Here is an 18,886-nt window from a genome sequence, read left to right as displayed (position 1 = left end):
TCGTGATTAATCACATCTAACATAAAAGTTTGTAAATATCTAGTGTGTGTGTGTGTGTGTATATTAATGCTGTCAAATTGATTAATCATGATTACTTGCATCTAAACAAAAGTTTATAAAGATATGTGTGTATATATTAGTGCTGTCAAGTCGATTAATCGCGATTAACTGCATCTGATAAAAGTCTGCGACTAATCGCGATTAATTGCATCTAACGGAAATGCAAATATATAGTGTGTGTATTTCTATTAGTGCTGTCGTCTCGATTAATCGTGTTTAATCACATCTTACATAAAAGTTTGTAAATATATAATATATGTGTATGTGTGTACACACATATTAGTGCTGTCTAATCGATTATTCGCGATTAACATAAAAGTTTGTGTATTTGGTGTCACAATGCAAAGGTCTTAAAATTTGGCATTAATAATAACAATCAATTATTATTAATACTAATATTAAATAGTATTATTATTAATATAATTTATTACACTATTTATGCCAAAAGACTATCAACCTGCACCAGGCTGACCTATTTCATGTATTTACCATATCATTAACAAACGATTAGCATATTCATAAAATTCCATTCTGCTCACCTCAACATTCCAAATCAGCACCAGACCGTCATCTCCTGCAGATGCAAACCTGCCAATCACAAAAACACACAGATGGCATGTTACTTTTTTTTGCATTAACTATTTGAATGGTTAAATCAAACAATAAAGCACAAAATGTATCAAACATGCAAATTTATTTTACAGTACATGCACTTTCAATGTACTTACACTGTACTTACCCACAAAACTACTGAGTAATGTAAGGTAACTACATGGATTAAGGTTAGCTTTAAGGGATAGTACCTATTTATTACTCAATGTCATTACTACAATAAGTACATAGTATGTACATGTGAAACAGGACTGTAAAATAAAGTGCTACCACCAACATTGCCTGGGTGAAATAAAAAGCATGCACCATGACAGTTTTTCTTTTCTGATTGGATTTTAACAATTGCAGAGGTCACCTTTGACCTCTTGAGCTCAGAAATGAATTGTCTGCAGGAAGAACAGGAGAATGAAACTATGATAAAGGGATGAGACCAGGAAGTATGGAAGGGCTCACAGAACAGAAACAGGACTCAGGACTCTAAAAGCAATCAGCGACGTTCTGCACACTGCCCTCACCTGAAACTCTGCTACTGCAACGAGATCACCGGGAGCAGCCAGCCGTAGCACACACACACACACACACACATACACACTTCAAGAGAAATAAACCCTGCATTACACTGCCCTGTGCTGCGTGTTTGTATATACATGAGCTTTTTTAAAGCAGCGGTTAATGCGGACAGGCCCAGAGCTGATGGACACTATCAAGTGGATGTTGAAGTGCACACACACCAAACTCCCTCAAGCTGTGATGATTAAGCTCTTGTCACGCTCTGTAAGTTTGCTTTTGGAGAGGATCTGGCTCAGTCTTAGCTGTCAATCACTGGGCAGAGGCAGAAGAAGAGGAGAAGAGGATTGCTTACCTTAAGTCATCAATCTGCACCAGAAATCGAACAATGTCAAAGTGTCCTTTCAGCACCTGCATCTCCGTGAAACAGTTTTTGGGCTGTTCCTCGCCAATGAACAGCGCCGCGCTCTTCTGCCCACGGAGCGAATATAATAGACAAACGAATCATTGCTTCAATCTAGCACAGAATGTGCTGAAATGACTGCTGTTTGCTCGACTGCGTCGGCTTGTCTCTCTGATGCATGCTCTGCACTCGTGCAACTATAAGACCAGTCTTTAGGAGAACTGGACACTGAAACTTGCTTCTTATCTTCTGCTTACTGGTAAATAATGGAAACAAAATGGACATGGCTTATGCTGCAAAACTGGACTTTTTGTGACTTTTATCATGTATGGCTGATACCAGCTTTTTTTTTTTTTTTTTTGTCTTTTTTGTCCAGCCTAACTTTTCCTTACTGTATTAAATAAAATACATTTTAACTATATATACATTAGTGCTGTCAAATCGATTAATCACAATTAATTGCATCTAACATAAAAGAACTAGTGTGTGTGTGTGTGTGTCTGTGTGTGTATATATATATATATATATACAGTCAAACCAAAAATTATTCAGACATTTTTTGGACATTCAAAAATTATTCAGACATGTTTTTACTAGTGGGTGCAGGACACTATAGTTCATTTATGTAAGTGAGGATAGCAAAATAAACTGTGACATATTATACCCAAAAATTCTTCATACAATGGACTAACAGTAAAATTGATAAAAATTTGGAAACAAAAATTATTCAGACACTTTGATCTGACCATGTTTTGCTGAAGTGTCATATTTTATTACCATTTTTTAAACTAGAGTGAATAAATTGTATTAATGAATGAAATGTTCAATTTTCTGAATAGATTTTTGTCTGGCTAATATACATATATATTAATATAATATTATATATATATATATATATATATATATATATATATATATATATATATATATATATATATATATATATATACACAAATGTTTTTGAAAGAAATCTCAAGGCTGCATTTATTTGATAAAAAATACAGAATAAACAGAAATATTGTGAAATATTATAATTTAAATTAACGATTTTCTACTTTTATATAATTTAAAATATTTTTTTTTCTGTGATGCAAAGATGAAATTTCATCAGCCATTATTTATTTAAAATAATCTTTTATAACAATATAAGTGTTTACTATAATTTTTATCAATTTAAAATGTCTTTGCTGTATAAAAGTATTAATTTCTTTCAAAAAAAAATAGAAAGGGAAAAAAACTACTGAACCTAAACTTTTGAACGGTAGTGTGTATTGTTACAAAAGATTTCTATTTTAAATAAATGTTGTTCTTTTTTTAACTTTTTATTCATCAGAGAATCCTGAAAATAGTATCACAGGTTATAAAAAATATTAAGCAGCACAACTATTTTCAACTTTGATAATAAATCAGCATATTATGATTTCTGAAAGATCATGTGACACTGAAGGCTGGAGTAATGCTGAAAATTCAGCTTTGATCACAGGAATAAATTACATTTTAAAGTATATTAAAATAGAAAACCATTATTTTAAACTGTAATAATATTTCACAATATTACATTTTTTTCTGTTTTTGATCAAATGCATCCTTCTTTCAAAAACATAAAAAATAGTAATGTTTCCAAACTTTTGATCAGTACTGTATATTTACAAACTTTTATGTTAGTTGCGATTAATCATGATTCATTGATTTGACAGCACTAATATAAATATATATATATATATATATATATATATATATATATATATATATATATATATAGAGATATAGTGCTTTTATGTTAGATGATTAATCGTGATTAATCGAACTAGCAGCACTATATATAGGCTATTGTAATATGCCTACTTGCAATTATGTTTTAATAAACCACTTTCTAAGACTTTATGGACAACTAGCATGTCTGAACTGTCAATCCAGGTACAGCTGTATCTTTACATATATTAATAGATGTTACAATGCAATTTATGAACACTTAACGACATTCTCTATATGTAAGATAGTCTTAAAGAAATCTGTTTTGGAAATGAATAAGACAGCACTTTCATAGAGACACCCACATACTCTAGCTGTGGCTTGTACTCACCTCCACTGTCCCCTGAGCCTCTCGACCCCCCAGAATCCATCGCAGCATGTTGGTCCTTTAAAAAGAGCCACTGATTTTGAATGCAAATAAATAATAAGACAAATCAGTGTAGCTGCATGTTGCGAAACCGCCTGACAGAGACGCGCGCTGCGTTCTGTTGATACTCTTTATTAATTAAAACACAAAATCAGTCTCCTCAACTGAATCTCTACTGTGATATATTTACAACTGTGACACATCGAAACATTGTAGCGAGATTTGATTGACAGGACGCGTCGCGTCTGATACAATGTTTTGCTCCGGTTCTGCTTTTGATCTAAAAACTCTACAGTTAGAGCGGATAAAGGAGTCAAATCACTGTCGATGTTCGGAAACGTTCACATAAAATCATATTTTATCACTCTGAGAGATTTGTCTCTGATCTATGACAGCTTCGAATCAGCTGCTGACTGCTACAAACAATCTGCGAACTCATGTGACTAACTACGGAAGCTTCGAAGGGACATACGTGACCCGCAGTGTTTTCGAAGTGAAAAACACCAAAGCTCTACATTTGATCATTCAAGTTGGTTTCTGGATTTAACAGTCTCAATTTAAAACAAATATAAAAACAAACACAGTCTGTGATATTACGTGTGTATATAATTTTTTTTCCTGCAAGCAAACCATTTTACATAATTTTTTATGCTTTAAATTATTATTTGTTTTGTTTTTATCATCATGATTTCATTGTTTTTATCAAAACAAAACATAATCAGTCATAGTACCTGTATTTTTTTCTGCATGCAAATTCTTTTAGAGAATTGATCTTTTGTTATTTTTATAATTATTATTATTAATAATAATAATTTCAAAATGTAGGCTATTGCTGGTTTTATATATTTATAAAACAAAACATTATCTGCAATACTGTGTAATTGTTCTGTAAGAACATTATAGCAGAAAACTGAAATTAAATGTATATTATTATTATTATTATTATTATTATGTCTATTTTAAATATTTCTGTTCTTGTGGTTCATCACGGAACCGCTAGATGGCAGTATGAACCAACTCGAAAACCCTGTTGTTGAGGCCGTACATGCCTGTATACTGAGAGTCTAACGAGGTTATCCACAGCTTCAGGGATTAAATTCAGTATATTCGATCATAAATGTCTATGATATCTTCCCAAATGTATTATTCACACGCATAAAGGCAATAGTATGGCATTTGGCTACAGTATGCCATCTACTGAATAATCAAGTAAACGGATTAAAGTTCTCTCTGCCTCAGGTCTTCAAAAGAGTGAGAGTGATGGACTCTGTGTGTATATGCTGAGTAATTATTTGAGGATTACCATCACCTCTTCACCTTACAGAGATGTGGCCCCTCTCAAAATCCCACAGGGCACACACACACACACAGAGAGAGAGAGAGAGAGAGAGAGAGAGAGAGAGATACAGGCCCACACTCACAGATGAGCGAATCGCGTGTGTTCTCAGATAGAGACGAGTGTGTGAGCGAGTGTGACCTTCATGCTGAGCTCTAGCGTTGATTTCTGATTTAGTGTCAATCCGCTGCGCTTGTCATGCCAGGCGAGGTGCTTTCCACAAGGTAATAGAAAAACTCAAGGGCAGAGAGAGAGGGGAGGGGAGGAGATGGAGGGAGATGTAACTATGGTTATCTGAACAAGGGCCACGAAACAACAGAAATGTCAAAATGCACAAAAAAATTAAAGTAGGGATGGAGAGATGTTGGCAATTAAAAGTTATTTTACATTTCCTGAATAACATTCACACCAAGAACGATAACTATAAAGATATATTTAGAACGATTTTTACTACTACATCTTAATCGTTATCGTTGTAGTTATCATCCTTTAAAGGAACACTCCACTTTTTTTGAAAATAGGTTAATTTTCCAACTCCCCTAGAGTTAAACAGTTGAGTTTTACCGTTTTCGAATCCATTCAGCCGATCTCCAGGTCTGGCGGTACCACTTTTAGCATAGCTTAGCATAGTTCATTGAATCTGATTAGACCGTTAGCATCTCGCTCAAAAGTGACCAAAAAGTTTCAATATTTTTCCTATTTAAAACTTGACTCTTTTGTAGTTACATCGTGTACAAAGACTGACAGAAAATTAAAAGTTGCGATTTTCTAGGCCGATATGGCTAGGAACTATATTCTCATTCTGGCGTAATAATCAAGGAACTTTGCAGCCGTACCATGGCTGCAGCAGGCGCAATGATATTACACAGCGCTTGTGACCCCCTGCTTGCACGGGGAGCGTGCCTTGCAACCATGGAGACATTTGTGAGAGACACTGCGTAATATCATTGCGCCTGCTGCACTAATGGTTCGGCAGCAAAGTTCCTTGATTATTACGCCTGAATGAGAGTATAGTTCCTAGCCATATCGGCCTAGAAAATCACAACTTTTAATTTTCCGTCGGTCTTAGTACACAATGTAACTACAGAAGAGTCAAGTTTTAAATAGGAAAAATATCAAAACTATTTGGTCATTTTTGAGCGAGATGCTAACGGTCTAATCAGATTCAATGAACTATGCTAAGCTATGCTAAAAGTGGTACCGCCAGACCCAGAGATCGGCTGAATGGATTCGAAAATGGTTTAACTCGAGGGGAGTTTGAAAATGAGCCTATTTTCAAAACAAGTGGAGTGTTCCTTTAAGGTCTACACTACAGTTAAAAGAATAAGAGAGGAACAATAATCACTTTCAGAACTATTTGTTACGGCTGATGATCATAAAAACACTGACAGCCAATCAGAATCCACCATACCTTAAGAGCTAGAGCATTTAAAGAGACAGACAACAAAACTGCAGTGAGCTTAGAATAAAGTGAAATATAAAGTATAGTTCACTTTTTGCATACGCGGAGATCAGTGTACTGTGTGCGTGACGCGAATTTCGTCATCAGAAGAGTATACGCACTGTCGGATTTTTGTAAATACGTGCAGGTAACATATGCGCATTTATTTATTTTTTGCAGTAATTAGTTTATCCACTAGGTGGCAACTGTGCCCTGAGTGAGTCGATTCACAAGGTAGTCAAAGAAAAACTGCATAAACAGAACAGACCAGAACGCATGCAAGCTACAGTGACGATGGAGGCCTACATAGATGAGAGATTGTGCGAAGAGGTTGTGCAAAGTATCCGCATTTGTACAACTCTAGCATGAAAGAATTCAAAGATGTTTACATGGGTGGTTGTTCTGCTCGGCTTTTAAACAAACTACAGTTGGTCCAAAATGCGGCAGCTAGAGTTCTTACTAGAACCAGAAAGTATGACCATATTAGCCCAGTTCTGTCAACATTACATTGGCTCCCTATTAAACATCGTATAGATTTTAAAATCTTGCTACTTACTTATAAAGCTCTAAATGGTTTAGCTCCCCAGTACCTAAGTGAGCTCTTAATGCATTATAGTCCTTCACGTTTATTGCGATCTCAGAATTCAGGCCAGTTGATAATACCCAGAATATCAAAATCAACTGAAGGCGGCAGATCCTTTTCCTATTTAGCATCTAAACTCTGGAACAATCTTCCTAGCATTGTTCGGGAAGCAGACACACTCTGTCAGTTTAAATCTAGACTAAAAACACATCTCTTTGCTCTTGCATACACATAACACATTATCAATACATTAACATTTTTCAAATCCGTTAAAGGATTGTTACGCTGCAATAATTAGGTCGGCCGGAACTGAGAACATTTCCTATAACACTAGATATACCTGTACATCAGAATAAGAATGGCATCTATGCTAATATCAGTCTCTCTGCTTATCCTGAGGTTTGCCGGGTGCTGGATCCAGGCCGTATCCAGATCAGATGGAGAACCTGTGTCTGGACCTGACTACAACGTAGCCCAGGAGACAATGTTCCAGTTCTGGCTGCATCTATAATTCAGATTTTTAATCCCCGTATCCGCTTACATATATTTATATATAATCTATTTTTAATCTCTATAATAAAAATGTATAATTCAGATTTTGATCTCCATATCCATTTACATATATTATATATATCTTCCAAGGGTTTTTTTTCCCTCCTAGGACTTTTTTCCCAGTGCTAGCACACTGGGTTTTTCTCCTAGGGGTTTTTTTCCACCCCTGGCAGTCAGCCGACATTGGCTTAATGTAGCACCATCTTGTATATGTTACATATTACCACGCTTGTTTGTACAGTTTTAACCACTTCCCTTTTTTTCTGTGCTTCTAATATGTAAAGCTGCTTTGAAACAATTACCAATTGTAAAAGCGCTATATAAATAAATTTGACTCGACTTTTTGACATGGTTTGAAACTCATGGTGAGAGATTGCGCAAAACTGCACATGCCTTGAATGCCTGTGCATGTGTACAAGTCAAGTGAAGTATACTTTCCAAGGCTGTGCATGTACACTAGCGTAAGAGTTAAAAAAAAAGCATACCCAGGGTTTAAACCATGGGCCTACATCATCGTGCGTTGGTGTGGATATAGTTATCGTTATTGTTATCTTATAGTAATAGTTATCGTTCTTGGTGTGTGAGCCCTAATTAAATATATTACACTGACATCATCACTGTCTGTCAGATTTTGAACATTTTCTGTCTTGAAATGTTCTAATTTTTAAGGGGGACCTATAATGGCCCTTTTACAAGATGTCTCTGGTGTCCCCAGAATATAAATAAATACCCCGCAGATCATTTATTATAGCTTGTGAAATTTACCCCTATATGGGTGTGAGCAAAAACACGCCGTTTTTGTGTGTGTCCCTTTAAATGCAAATGAGCTGCTTTTCCCAGCCGCTTTCCAGAAGAGGGCGGAGCTTTAACAGCTCACATTTCAGTTGCTCAACAACAACAAAGCTGGAGAATCTCACGCAGACAAAATGACAATTGTCAGTAACAGTGTTCAGCCTTACATTGTTCAAACCGGAGTCGACACTGATGGAGAGACTCAGGAAGAAGTTACAACTTTATGGATGTTTCTGAATGTTTAGCGGATAAATGTATGCAGTTGCTGTGAAGTTGATTCAACTCATCGACTAGCATGTGCCGTCATGTTAATCTTTTTCTGCCAATCCAGTGTTGAACTGACCCTCGTTTGTGAAGCAGTCTGGTGTAAAATGACGACATGGTGACAACACTCTACTACAACAACTCTTCCTCTTCTCTAAAGCAGCCTAACCCAAACCCCCTTTGTTGCGTGTTCTCGGGGGCAGGGTTTATGTAAATTTTGGGGCTAGTGATGTCACTAACCCGGGAAGAAGCTCGTTGTAGTCCCTACCAGATGGTTTGTTGTGGCCCTTAAAAAGCGATTTCTGTAAAAGAAAATACCTCCCTTTGCATTGAACTTTGAGCATCGTAACTTTGTGGATGATGTTTATGCTCAAACAGCAACATTACACACTAACTAAAGTTAATTGGGGGGTGAGGGTATTAAAAATTAGGTGGAATTTCAATACAGTACTTTGAAAATTAAATTTTGTGCTGGTCACTATAGTAGCATCATGTCAGACTCGATCAATTCACTGCTCAGAGAGATAAGAGAACATAAGATGCTCTCTCATTCCTTCTCCTCTCCTCTCTCTGGGTCTGTCCATCCGGCGAGAGCAGAATAGATGGTTATTCTAAAAGGTGCTGATTTCAGCTATAAACTGTAGGGGGAATGCGTGTGATGTTCAATAAGGCTTTCCCATACAGAGACGGAGTAGAGAAGACGAACTCGTTTATGAGCAACACACAACCCTGTCCTCCTGTATTACCCACACACTAAATTCTGCTTTACACACACACACAAACAACAGCAACACTTTGGGGGATTTGTGTGCAGTGTGTATGTTTTTCGCCTACCAAGCAAATATAGGTGCAAAATATAGCCATTGAATCACTATTGCACATGCATTTTTGAAAAAAAGCATCAGCTTAACTTTCTGGAAAGAGCCAAGCAATGCCCTAGCAACCATGAACACAATAACTACCACATAGCAACACCCTGGCAACCACCCACAACACTCTAGCATCATGGCGATGACAAATCTTCAGAAAATGTGAAAATCTATACAGTTTTGTTTTTGTTTTTATCCCCTCTTATACATCAAAGTGATCATTTTTAGTGCTCAATTAATTTAGTCAAATCAATTAATCACAATTAATCGCATCTAACATAGGAATGTGATCCTTTCATGACTGTTGTTGTGTGATAAAACAACTGTATTTTGTTGCTTTTCATTCTGATGGCATGCAGCAACAAAAATGCACATGTAAAAATGTACAGTAATTGTACAGTTTGTTTGCTACATTGCGTCTCCCATTACCTCAATATGTTAAATTAATTCAGCAAATGGTACCAAGGTATCATCCTAGAAATAAAAGTGATTAATTAGCATAAAAAATGTCAACATTTTGCAGTCAATTCAATTATATTATGTCCGGTTCATTCATCATCCTGGAAAAGGTAATTCAGCTGCATCCAAAATCGCAAACTTCCCTACCAACGCTATCTCACGACCAATTCGTACTTATTCTACGAGGTGGCTATTTCGTATAAATTCATACGACCTCACTCGTGCGAATTCGTACGATTTGTCTAAACCCCAGTGACGGTTAGGTTTAGGGGCGGGGTTTGGGGTAGGTCATTCGTATGAATTCATACGAATTTGTCAACTCGTAAAATACATACGATTTAGCAAAAAACGTATGAATTAGTACGAGTGAGGTCGTATGAATTCATACGATTTAGCCACCTCGTAAAATACGTACGAATTGCCGTGACTATATACTTGGCGAAAAACAGTATGTGACAAAAGAAGTATGTCTGAATTCAAAGTACTATGGCAGGTAACATGTACATTCATAACACACACACTCATACTATATAGAACATACTTTTTTAGTGGTCATGAACTAATTAGTAAATACTTTTTCAAAATAAGTACCAAGAGAGTATGTGATTTTGTAAGAAGCCTATTTCAAGTTGAGTGCATTGCATTATGAGATATAGTACCCATTACAGCTTGGATTTTTACTGCACATTTTGGCTGATGTCCTCTGGATATTCCATACATACAGAAAATATGCATAGAATAATAATGTAGGCTATTCCAATATAAAGAATGGAGACAGATTTTATATTGAAAAATTGTGACTGAACTTAGCATAAATATTGTATTTAAAGCTGCAACTCCATTACTTTTTTTGTTAAAAATGATCCAAGATCAATTTCTGAGCAAGTACATAATCAGCCAGTGTTCAAAACTATCTCCTTACCTTAGCCCGATTCACAACGGTAAGCTTGTAATAATGTTTTATAATTCGAATGGTACTGGTAGGTTTCCGCAGGAAATTCGAGCATGCCGCTAACGTGCGTCATTATGTCACGTCTGTTTAAATAAAGGATGAGTCCCAGCTAGTAGGCTATATCGCATGTGAAGATCATTTATAGCCTTTTCTCACAGCATCTGGAATAATTAAACATAATTTTGATGGCGGATTGTATGGTATGACAAATTGACGTTAGAGATCAGACTAGAAATTGAAACCTACAGTTAATACACTAAATACACATAGTCAGGCAATGCCGATGTTGTTAACATTTACAATTTGTGGACAAAGTATAACAATAATAATACTTTGTATGGTTTGATGTGATTTGAACTAAGCGATCTTTAGATTGGTATCGCAATTTATTGTAATGCTTGTTTTTTTATCAGTTGGTCAGAACAAAAGTGTCTTATTCTTATTTTTCAAAAACTCTTATTTTGGTCATACTTCCAAGACTACAATCTGTGATTACGAAGTAGAGTATCCACCGGTGAGATGACTGACAGCCACACATTCTCCCCAAAACATTAGATTCATCCGCGCTGAGAACACTGAGAACATAATAATTACTCAAATAACTGCAATTGCAGGTTTCAAACAGAGATGGCGACAGATAGGCAAAACTTACGGACTGCAGAACGCTGCGGATTTTTGTCTCTTTCATATAAAGAAGACTTATGTATTTCATAGCTATGCAAGCATATTTGTAGACCTTGTTTTGCATAATGTTGTGTATATATTGTCTATAAGTTATGCTTCATGTTTTCTAATTATGCATTAAAGGGACAGTTCACCCAAAAATGAAAATTCTGTTATCATTTACTCACCCTCAGGTAGTTCCAAACCTGTAGGCCTATGAGTTTATTTATTCTGCTGAACACAAAAGAAGATATTTGGAAGAATGCGGTTAACCAAACAGCTGATTTGATTTTTTTTTTTCTTTTTTTTTTTTTCTCTCTCCGTACTATGGAAGTCAATGTGACCGATCAGCTGTTTGGTTAAAACAGATTTGAAAGTGAGTAGGCTAAATGATGACAGAATTTTCATATTTGGGAGGCCTATCCCTTTAATGTTGTATTTCTAGCAAGTAATCCTGTAATCTGACCTTTATATTCTTTATCTCTCTCTCTTAACTGCATGCCTGTAGTCTCTCTTTCAGACATAGCCTACATACGTTCACATGCGCGCGCGCAAACACGCACGCACACTTTTTAGGCCTGGAAAATTAATGAGTTCTCATTCATAACCCAGGCAGAGAGAGCTATATTCACCCTCCGATGCTTTATTGACTGATTTCATTTATTTGCAAGAGATGGATTGGAGATAAGCAGGCGGCCTCCGCGCCACATTCTCCGCTCGGCTCTCTCCCGCAATGCATTGTGGCGGGTCAGTGTTCCCCTCTCTAGTCAGCGTGTGACAAATTAGCTAACGAGGAACGGCCTTCGCATTTCCACAAACTAATTAACCCGGCAGGTACTGAGACAAATTATAATATTTATGTAATATCATTTCGCATCTGTTTGCAAGGAGCACATCCGTATCACCTGATCTCTCTTTTAGACGCATGCACGCGCTCACAAATACAACCTGACGCCTCACTATTACGCGTTCAAACATGCAGTAAACCACTTGTATTTTATACGATTCCTGATTTTCAAAAACTACCATGACTATTTCCACTGCAGGTTGGTTATCGCGGAGCTCAGGGAGTGTTGATTATATTCTATAATTTGCAATGCCTCATCACAGTTATATATGTCATTGCTTTTAACCTCATATAATTTGAGCCACAACAAGGTATAACTGAAGATTTGACATTTTTGTAATAGCTTTAAATGTAGGCGACAACGTTCTAACATTATGATTTAATGACCAAATTTAATTAATTACATGCTGATAATTTTAGCATCAGCCTAAATTTGTCTGTTTAGGAATTCACTTCTTTTACCTTGCCTGATAATTGATAATAATAAATAGCCTAAATAACAGTTCACCATAACTGTCCATTTGTGTATATAAGATAAAATATATTTATGTGGGAATATAGGCCTACATTGTAAAAAATAATTGTTGGTTTAACTTAAAAAAAAAAAGTAGCCTAAGTTACCTGGTTGCCTTAAAATTTTGAGTTCATTGAAATTAAAACTTTTAGTTAATACAAAGAAGGCGATTTGTTTAATCAACAGAAACACAAAATATTATGCTATCTGAACCACATATTCTAAGTTAATTTGACAAAAGAACAAATGTTGTGATTTGTTTGTGTGTGTGTATGATGTTGTGATTTTTTTTTTTTTTTTTTTTTTTTTTTTTACAGTGTAGCTATGTAAAATGCCTCAATAATAATAAATCACTTTTTTGGCGTTCTGGATGCATGAATTCTAGTTCAGGAGTTCTAGTATTGCGCCTTATACACGACAGACAGTGATGGCGCGTTCTTGATATTGTATTTGGCTGAGTCCTGATTTCTCATCTATGAGGTCATAATGCCAAGAGCCCAAGAGCCAATCAGAGAGCGAGTTAATGTCAACACCTACAACATCGGAAAATAGTGCTGGGAGAGATAATGAGTCGATTTGAAAACACTTAATAACTTTCAATAATAAACCATTAGCAGACATTATATAATAAAGATCATGAACGAATGAAAATATTAAAATAAAGGTTTTGCCACATTTCTAACTCATTTGAATATGCATTAGGCATACGTCAGTTAAGCAGCTAATACAATAATATGGATTTTACTAGCTACATTAAAAGGTGTATGACGTTTTACACAATAGTACAGAAAAAACAAATAAACGTTTCACAAACAAGATCTGTTTCCCCCCCCACAAGAACAACAGAAGATGCGCGTTGTCAATAATGACATATTGAAAATGATTTTATTCGTTAATTTACATTCAATCGTTATAAACATGTTCAGGAAACAAAACAGCCGTTAAGAAGATCAAACATTTAAGAAATTTATATTGGTATAAGCACATACATTAACTTAGAACATATCACAAACTGACCGAATGGGAACAGGTTAAGAATGCTTTATCTACACAAAACATCCTATATAACAGCATATAACAAAGTCATACTTTTCTTTTAAATGACATTTCCCCGTTGTTGTTGTTGTTGTTGTTGTTGTTGTTTATGTTGATGATGTTGTTTACCTTGGTGGTCGACACATGCAGTCAAGTTTCTTAATTCTTTTTGAGATATTTTCCTTCCTTTCTTCCACCGTTTCATAAAACAGTCTTAAAATGTGAGCGATTTCTTCCATAATAATAATAATAATAATAATAATGACGATGATGATGATAATAATAATAATAATAAGAAGAAGAAGAAGAAGAAGAAGAATACTAAAAACGAGTGCACCGTCGCTCGGCTTGTTTCTCTGAGATCAAATGCAAACAAATACATTGCAAAAGTGCAGATTATTTTCTGTCCAGGGCGTTGACATATTAAATTTGCAAAAAAGAAAGTGCTAATGAAACAAATAAATAAATAAATAAATAAATAAATACTGCTTTAGGTTTTATTTCCATCAGGCGCGCACAGTTCGTTTACTATAGGACAGTCGTATCCGTACACTTCCGTGTGCGTCACTGAGCCAGAAATGATGGGTGGACGAGAAACAGGAGGTGATCAGCACGTCAAAGTATTAGGTGAAACTCATGGACACTGTGTGCTCGAGCGCTTTGCGGCGCAGGGACGCGATGCTCGTCCCTCTCCAGACGTCAGTGTCCGGGGAGCTACACAGCTGAGGCGAGCCGGTCACATTGGTGGGGCCAGAGAGCGACGCTGGCACCATACCGGGGAAGGTGGGTTGGTAGAGATGGGACTGGAGCCCGGAACCATTGGAGGACATGTTGGACAGGCTCATGGAGTTGGGCGGCGGTCCGGCGCCCAGGCTGCACTGGGATAGTGACTGTGCCATGGCTTGTTGTCGGCCTAGGGCGGGCGGTAACTGCAGCTGTGAGACTCCCGGCATCCCAGCAGCCGCCCAGCGGGTGTCATTAGCGTGAAAAGAGCACAAGCTGTCGCCCATGGCTGCCGCGGCCGCCGCGGCGGAGGGAAACTGCGGTAGGCCGTGGTGAGTGGGCAGCAAAGTGCCCGGGGCGCGAAACACGTTGGTGGTCTTCTTGCGCTTCTTCCATTTTGCGCGACGGTTCTGAAACCAAACCTGCAAGTAGAGGGAACAACAAAAAGAGCTTTCAAAATTATGCTTACATTCCAAAAGAAAGAATGTGTGCATTTAATAAGTATAATAAAACAGAAATTTAACATGGCCTCCAAGATTTCCCAATGAGAAATCGTGTGTGACTGCATGTGATCATCTTATGTTCACTATAAAATAAGCAGACAATAAAAAATCTCAAAACACAACATATTGTGTGTGTGTGTGTGTGTGTGTGTGTGTGTGTGTGTGTGTGTGTGTGTGTGTGTGTGTGTGTGTTAAAAACAAGAACCAAAAGTTCTTATATGTCGCAATATTGATTATTTAATATCAATGTTTGGTTTTTGGGCACTTTAAAATATAGAGAATAAAACGCATAAAATAAAACGAATTGTTTTAAAGATGCTAAACATATATAAATACGCAAAACAATTACCTACGCTTTACATATCCGAATTATTATTATTTTTATTTTTTTTTTTGCATTATTTCGTCACTTATGTAATAGATTGTTTGTTTGCATGTTATGAGTAATATATATATATATATATATATATATATATATATATATATATATATATATATATATATATATATATATATATATACACAAAAAATTATTTTATTAAGATTTTTTGTTATTTGTCTTTTTCTTGTCTCGACATCACAAAATTAGTACTATAAATGCTGACTGAAATGATAAGGAAACATAATATTTAGACTCCATTATTATGTGCTCGAATTTAAAACACCAGAGCTTAAAAAAGGCCCACCCTGGACCGTAAATGGCTCACGCGGTGTTTATTTCCCGAGGTCCTTCAGGTTTATAGAGATCTCATGCGCGCTCACAATGATTAACGAGCAGATTCTGACCCAAAGAAAAGGGGAGAAAAAATGCGAAGGGGTTCATATTAGATCCCTGAATCTCACTCCACGCAGCCAGGCGTGAAATCCGGCCTCAAATGCATTACACTTCAGAGGATAAAAGAAAATGCAATTTCTCATACCATTAAAAAAAGACAGAGCACCATCCGCGCGCAGGCCATTAAGACATGCACGCTGACAGACCTATTTCACGAGACCGCAAAACAAACCTAGTGTGCTGTTTCAGATGTGCTTATAGAAGATCACCGCGCGGTCATCGTGTCACTAATTCATTTTTTATGCAATAAAATAGTTGCATCCGAACTCGGGCCTGCTAATTATGATGATTATTATTTTACGCAGAACAGTCTTACGCATTGAGCTTAATAAGCCTGTTAAGTTATAAATAATTTTGAAATTGGTTGATAATAATGGTCTTGATTTTATTGCACTATCAACTTGAAAAGCTATACATATATAATGAGCCTCTATACATCAAAGAGGGAGAGAGAGAGCGCTGGAATGCCGCGCGCGCTCGTTGCATCCTACATTTATCTCTCGGGTTCATTTACCGCTGCATTTGCGACTGACCAATCACAGCAGCAGCACGAGTCGTAATCTTATAAAAGTGATTAAGATATCGGTCTGCTCCGATGGCTGAGATAACAATAATGCTATTGTAAAAGGAAGATGACCTGAACATGAAATAATCATGAGAATCGCTCCATGTTTTAAATGGATGCACATTCAAAAAATCAAGAAAATATTGATAAACGTAACTGAATCAAATATGCCTAGTAATAACTATGTAGCAGCAATAATAATACGAAAAATACAACAATAATAATAATAATAATAATAATAATAATAAAATAATACCTATATGATGGTAGTATTTTGGACTGCAGATGTGATAAATACTATTTTATAATCATAAAGCAAATTCGTGTGATTGGGATTAAAATATCTAATGTTTATGTTATTTTAAAATATAAAATAAAATGAGAAAATGCGATGCTATTGATAAGAATAAATAAATAGGACATACTGTCTCATTTAAAACACCCGAGCATCGTGATTGTTTACGCTGAATATCAATATGAATTAACAGTTATGACAGTTCCGTTTCATTTTTAGAATTATTTTTATGTATTTTTTTCATGCATGTGATGATAGAGCTCATGTTTTCACGACCTTGAAGAGCGTTTTCATAAACAACACATTTTAAACGATTATTTTCATGCATTTATTTTTCGCTCATGTTCTTGTTGACAAACTTTAAATCTCGACTCATCCTGTAAACAAACAGAAATGCAAATTCTCGTTACTCTATAATTTAAAAATAGGCTGAATTGGGTATTTTTAAAAAATTAAGTTGAGTACTTTTTAGAAAAAAAAAAAAAGATATAACGCGTTATAATTTCCTGCTGTTTGTAGGACTCTTTGTATTTCCAAAAATAGAAAATTAGTAGGCTATTTGAATAACCTTTATGATCAATATTTAGCATAAATTATAGTGTTCACAACAGACAATATTTAATATGTCACTTTAGTAAGCATATCCGAATAATATGAATAATAATATCTTGTTTTATATGTACTTTTTTTCATTTCAAACTTAACTGCAGCCTGCAATAACTCCTCTTTTGTATTGATATATATATAGGCCTATATTTTTTTTTTAAAGAGTTAATACAATGTTACTGTCGATTCAATAATGTTAATAAACCAATCCGAAACCTGTGATGATCATTCTCCACTCACCTGCACGCGTGATTCCGTCAAGCCGATCCGGAGCGCGAGCTCCTCCCGCATGAAGATGTCCGGATAGTGGGTTTTGGCGAAGCTGCGTTCCAGCTCGTTAAGCTGAGCCGGAGTAAAGCGAGTCCGGTGCCTTTTCTGTTTCTGACTCTGCTGCCCGCCGGACTGGGTGGGGTTCTGTTGCTGCTGCTGTTGCTTCTCCTGTTCCTTACTGTTCACCGTTACACCCGGCGGATTGGATCCAGCACTGTTGATATCGTCTCCGGGAAGAAGGGTGGCCCCTTCCACCGCATCGGAGACCGGGGCGAGTTCTCCGGGGTGGCCCGGGTCAGTTCCGCCGCCGCCCAGCCTGCATTTCAATGCCTCCCTGTGACCCAGAAGCTCGGCCGCGGCATCCTTCATCCCTGAAACAAAGAATTGGCCAAACTGAGTGAGCTCAAAAGTAACACCAAGCACTGCTGAAAAGGAGAGAAATGTTAGTGCAGAATATCATTTTCCTAGACAGTCACAGGCAAGCACTATTCTAAAGCAGAAAGACTACCATCATTACACCCATAACGTGCAAATAATGTTAAATAATGTTATTTTTCAAGACTAGCTCAGAACAATAACACAACAGAATGACATCTTTTAAAAAAAACTAATTCCATTTGATTCCCCCCAATATCTTGGAAAACGACTAAATCAAATTACTGCGTAATATAATAATAATGATTACTTTTCCAATGAATTAGTTCGCTTAAATCGAATTAAGATAAAATAAGAGACAAATTGTCAATTTTCTCTGCTTGATTTAGATGAAAAAGAGTCCTCCAGCTTACAGTAGAGTTGCAGACCGGAGTTTGGCGTTGATAACTCACCGAGGCGAGCATCCAGCAGGTCGGCGTGCGAAAGCATCGCGCACCGCTCCAGGGCGAAATGCTTTTCCAAAAAAATCTCTATGACTTTAAACTATTTAAAAAATATATATGGCCTAAATGAAAGCAAATTCGGTTTGTGGTTAAAAAGGAGGTTCCTTGCATTATAATGTCCTTTAGAGGAACTGGGAGGCGCTTAATAGTTGAATGAACCCATGAGCTCCTTCAAATAAGAGCCAATCAGCGTTGAAGCCTGG

The 18,886-nt window shown here is 36.4% G+C and overlaps 2 protein-coding genes across 4 annotated transcripts in view; both read right to left on the bottom strand.

Moving 5' to 3' along the window:
• wdr41 (WD repeat domain 41) overlaps positions 1-4,135 on the bottom strand; it is a 15,214-nt gene extending 11,079 nt beyond the window's left edge. The window contains exons 1-3 of one of the 2 annotated variants that reach the window (XM_067376329.1): positions 3,666-4,135; positions 1,535-1,650; positions 600-648 (exon numbers count right to left, since the gene is read on the bottom strand). In XM_067376329.1, coding sequence (XP_067232430.1) covers positions 600-648; positions 1,535-1,650; positions 3,666-3,713 — 213 coding nt within the window. In that variant the 5' untranslated portion in view covers positions 3,714-4,135. The remainder of the gene's footprint in view (positions 1-599; positions 649-1,534; positions 1,651-3,665) is intronic. The other variant, XM_067376330.1, reaches the window with a different exon arrangement.
• Positions 4,136-14,246: 10,111 nt separating this feature from the next.
• otpa (orthopedia homeobox a) lies at positions 14,247-18,669 on the bottom strand. Of its 2 annotated transcripts, none has more exons than XM_067376788.1 (3): positions 18,594-18,669; positions 17,776-18,176; positions 14,247-15,153 (listed from the first exon to the last, which is right to left on the bottom strand). In XM_067376788.1, exons 1-3 carry the CDS (start codon positions 18,667-18,669, stop codon positions 14,632-14,634), a joined length of 999 nt encoding a protein of 332 aa, XP_067232889.1. In that variant the 3' UTR covers positions 14,247-14,631. The 2 variants fall into 2 exon arrangements, with proteins under 2 accessions (XP_067232889.1, XP_067232891.1); XM_067376790.1 differs by having other exon boundaries at positions 18,633-18,669.
• Between the last annotated feature and the right edge of the window lie 217 nt (positions 18,670-18,886).

Source organism: Chanodichthys erythropterus, chromosome 22 (assembly GCF_024489055.1).
Source record: "Chanodichthys erythropterus isolate Z2021 chromosome 22, ASM2448905v1, whole genome shotgun sequence".
Classification (NCBI taxonomy): domain Eukaryota; kingdom Metazoa; phylum Chordata; class Actinopteri; order Cypriniformes; family Xenocyprididae; genus Chanodichthys; species Chanodichthys erythropterus.
This window is presented reverse-complemented; position numbering and strand designations above follow the sequence as displayed.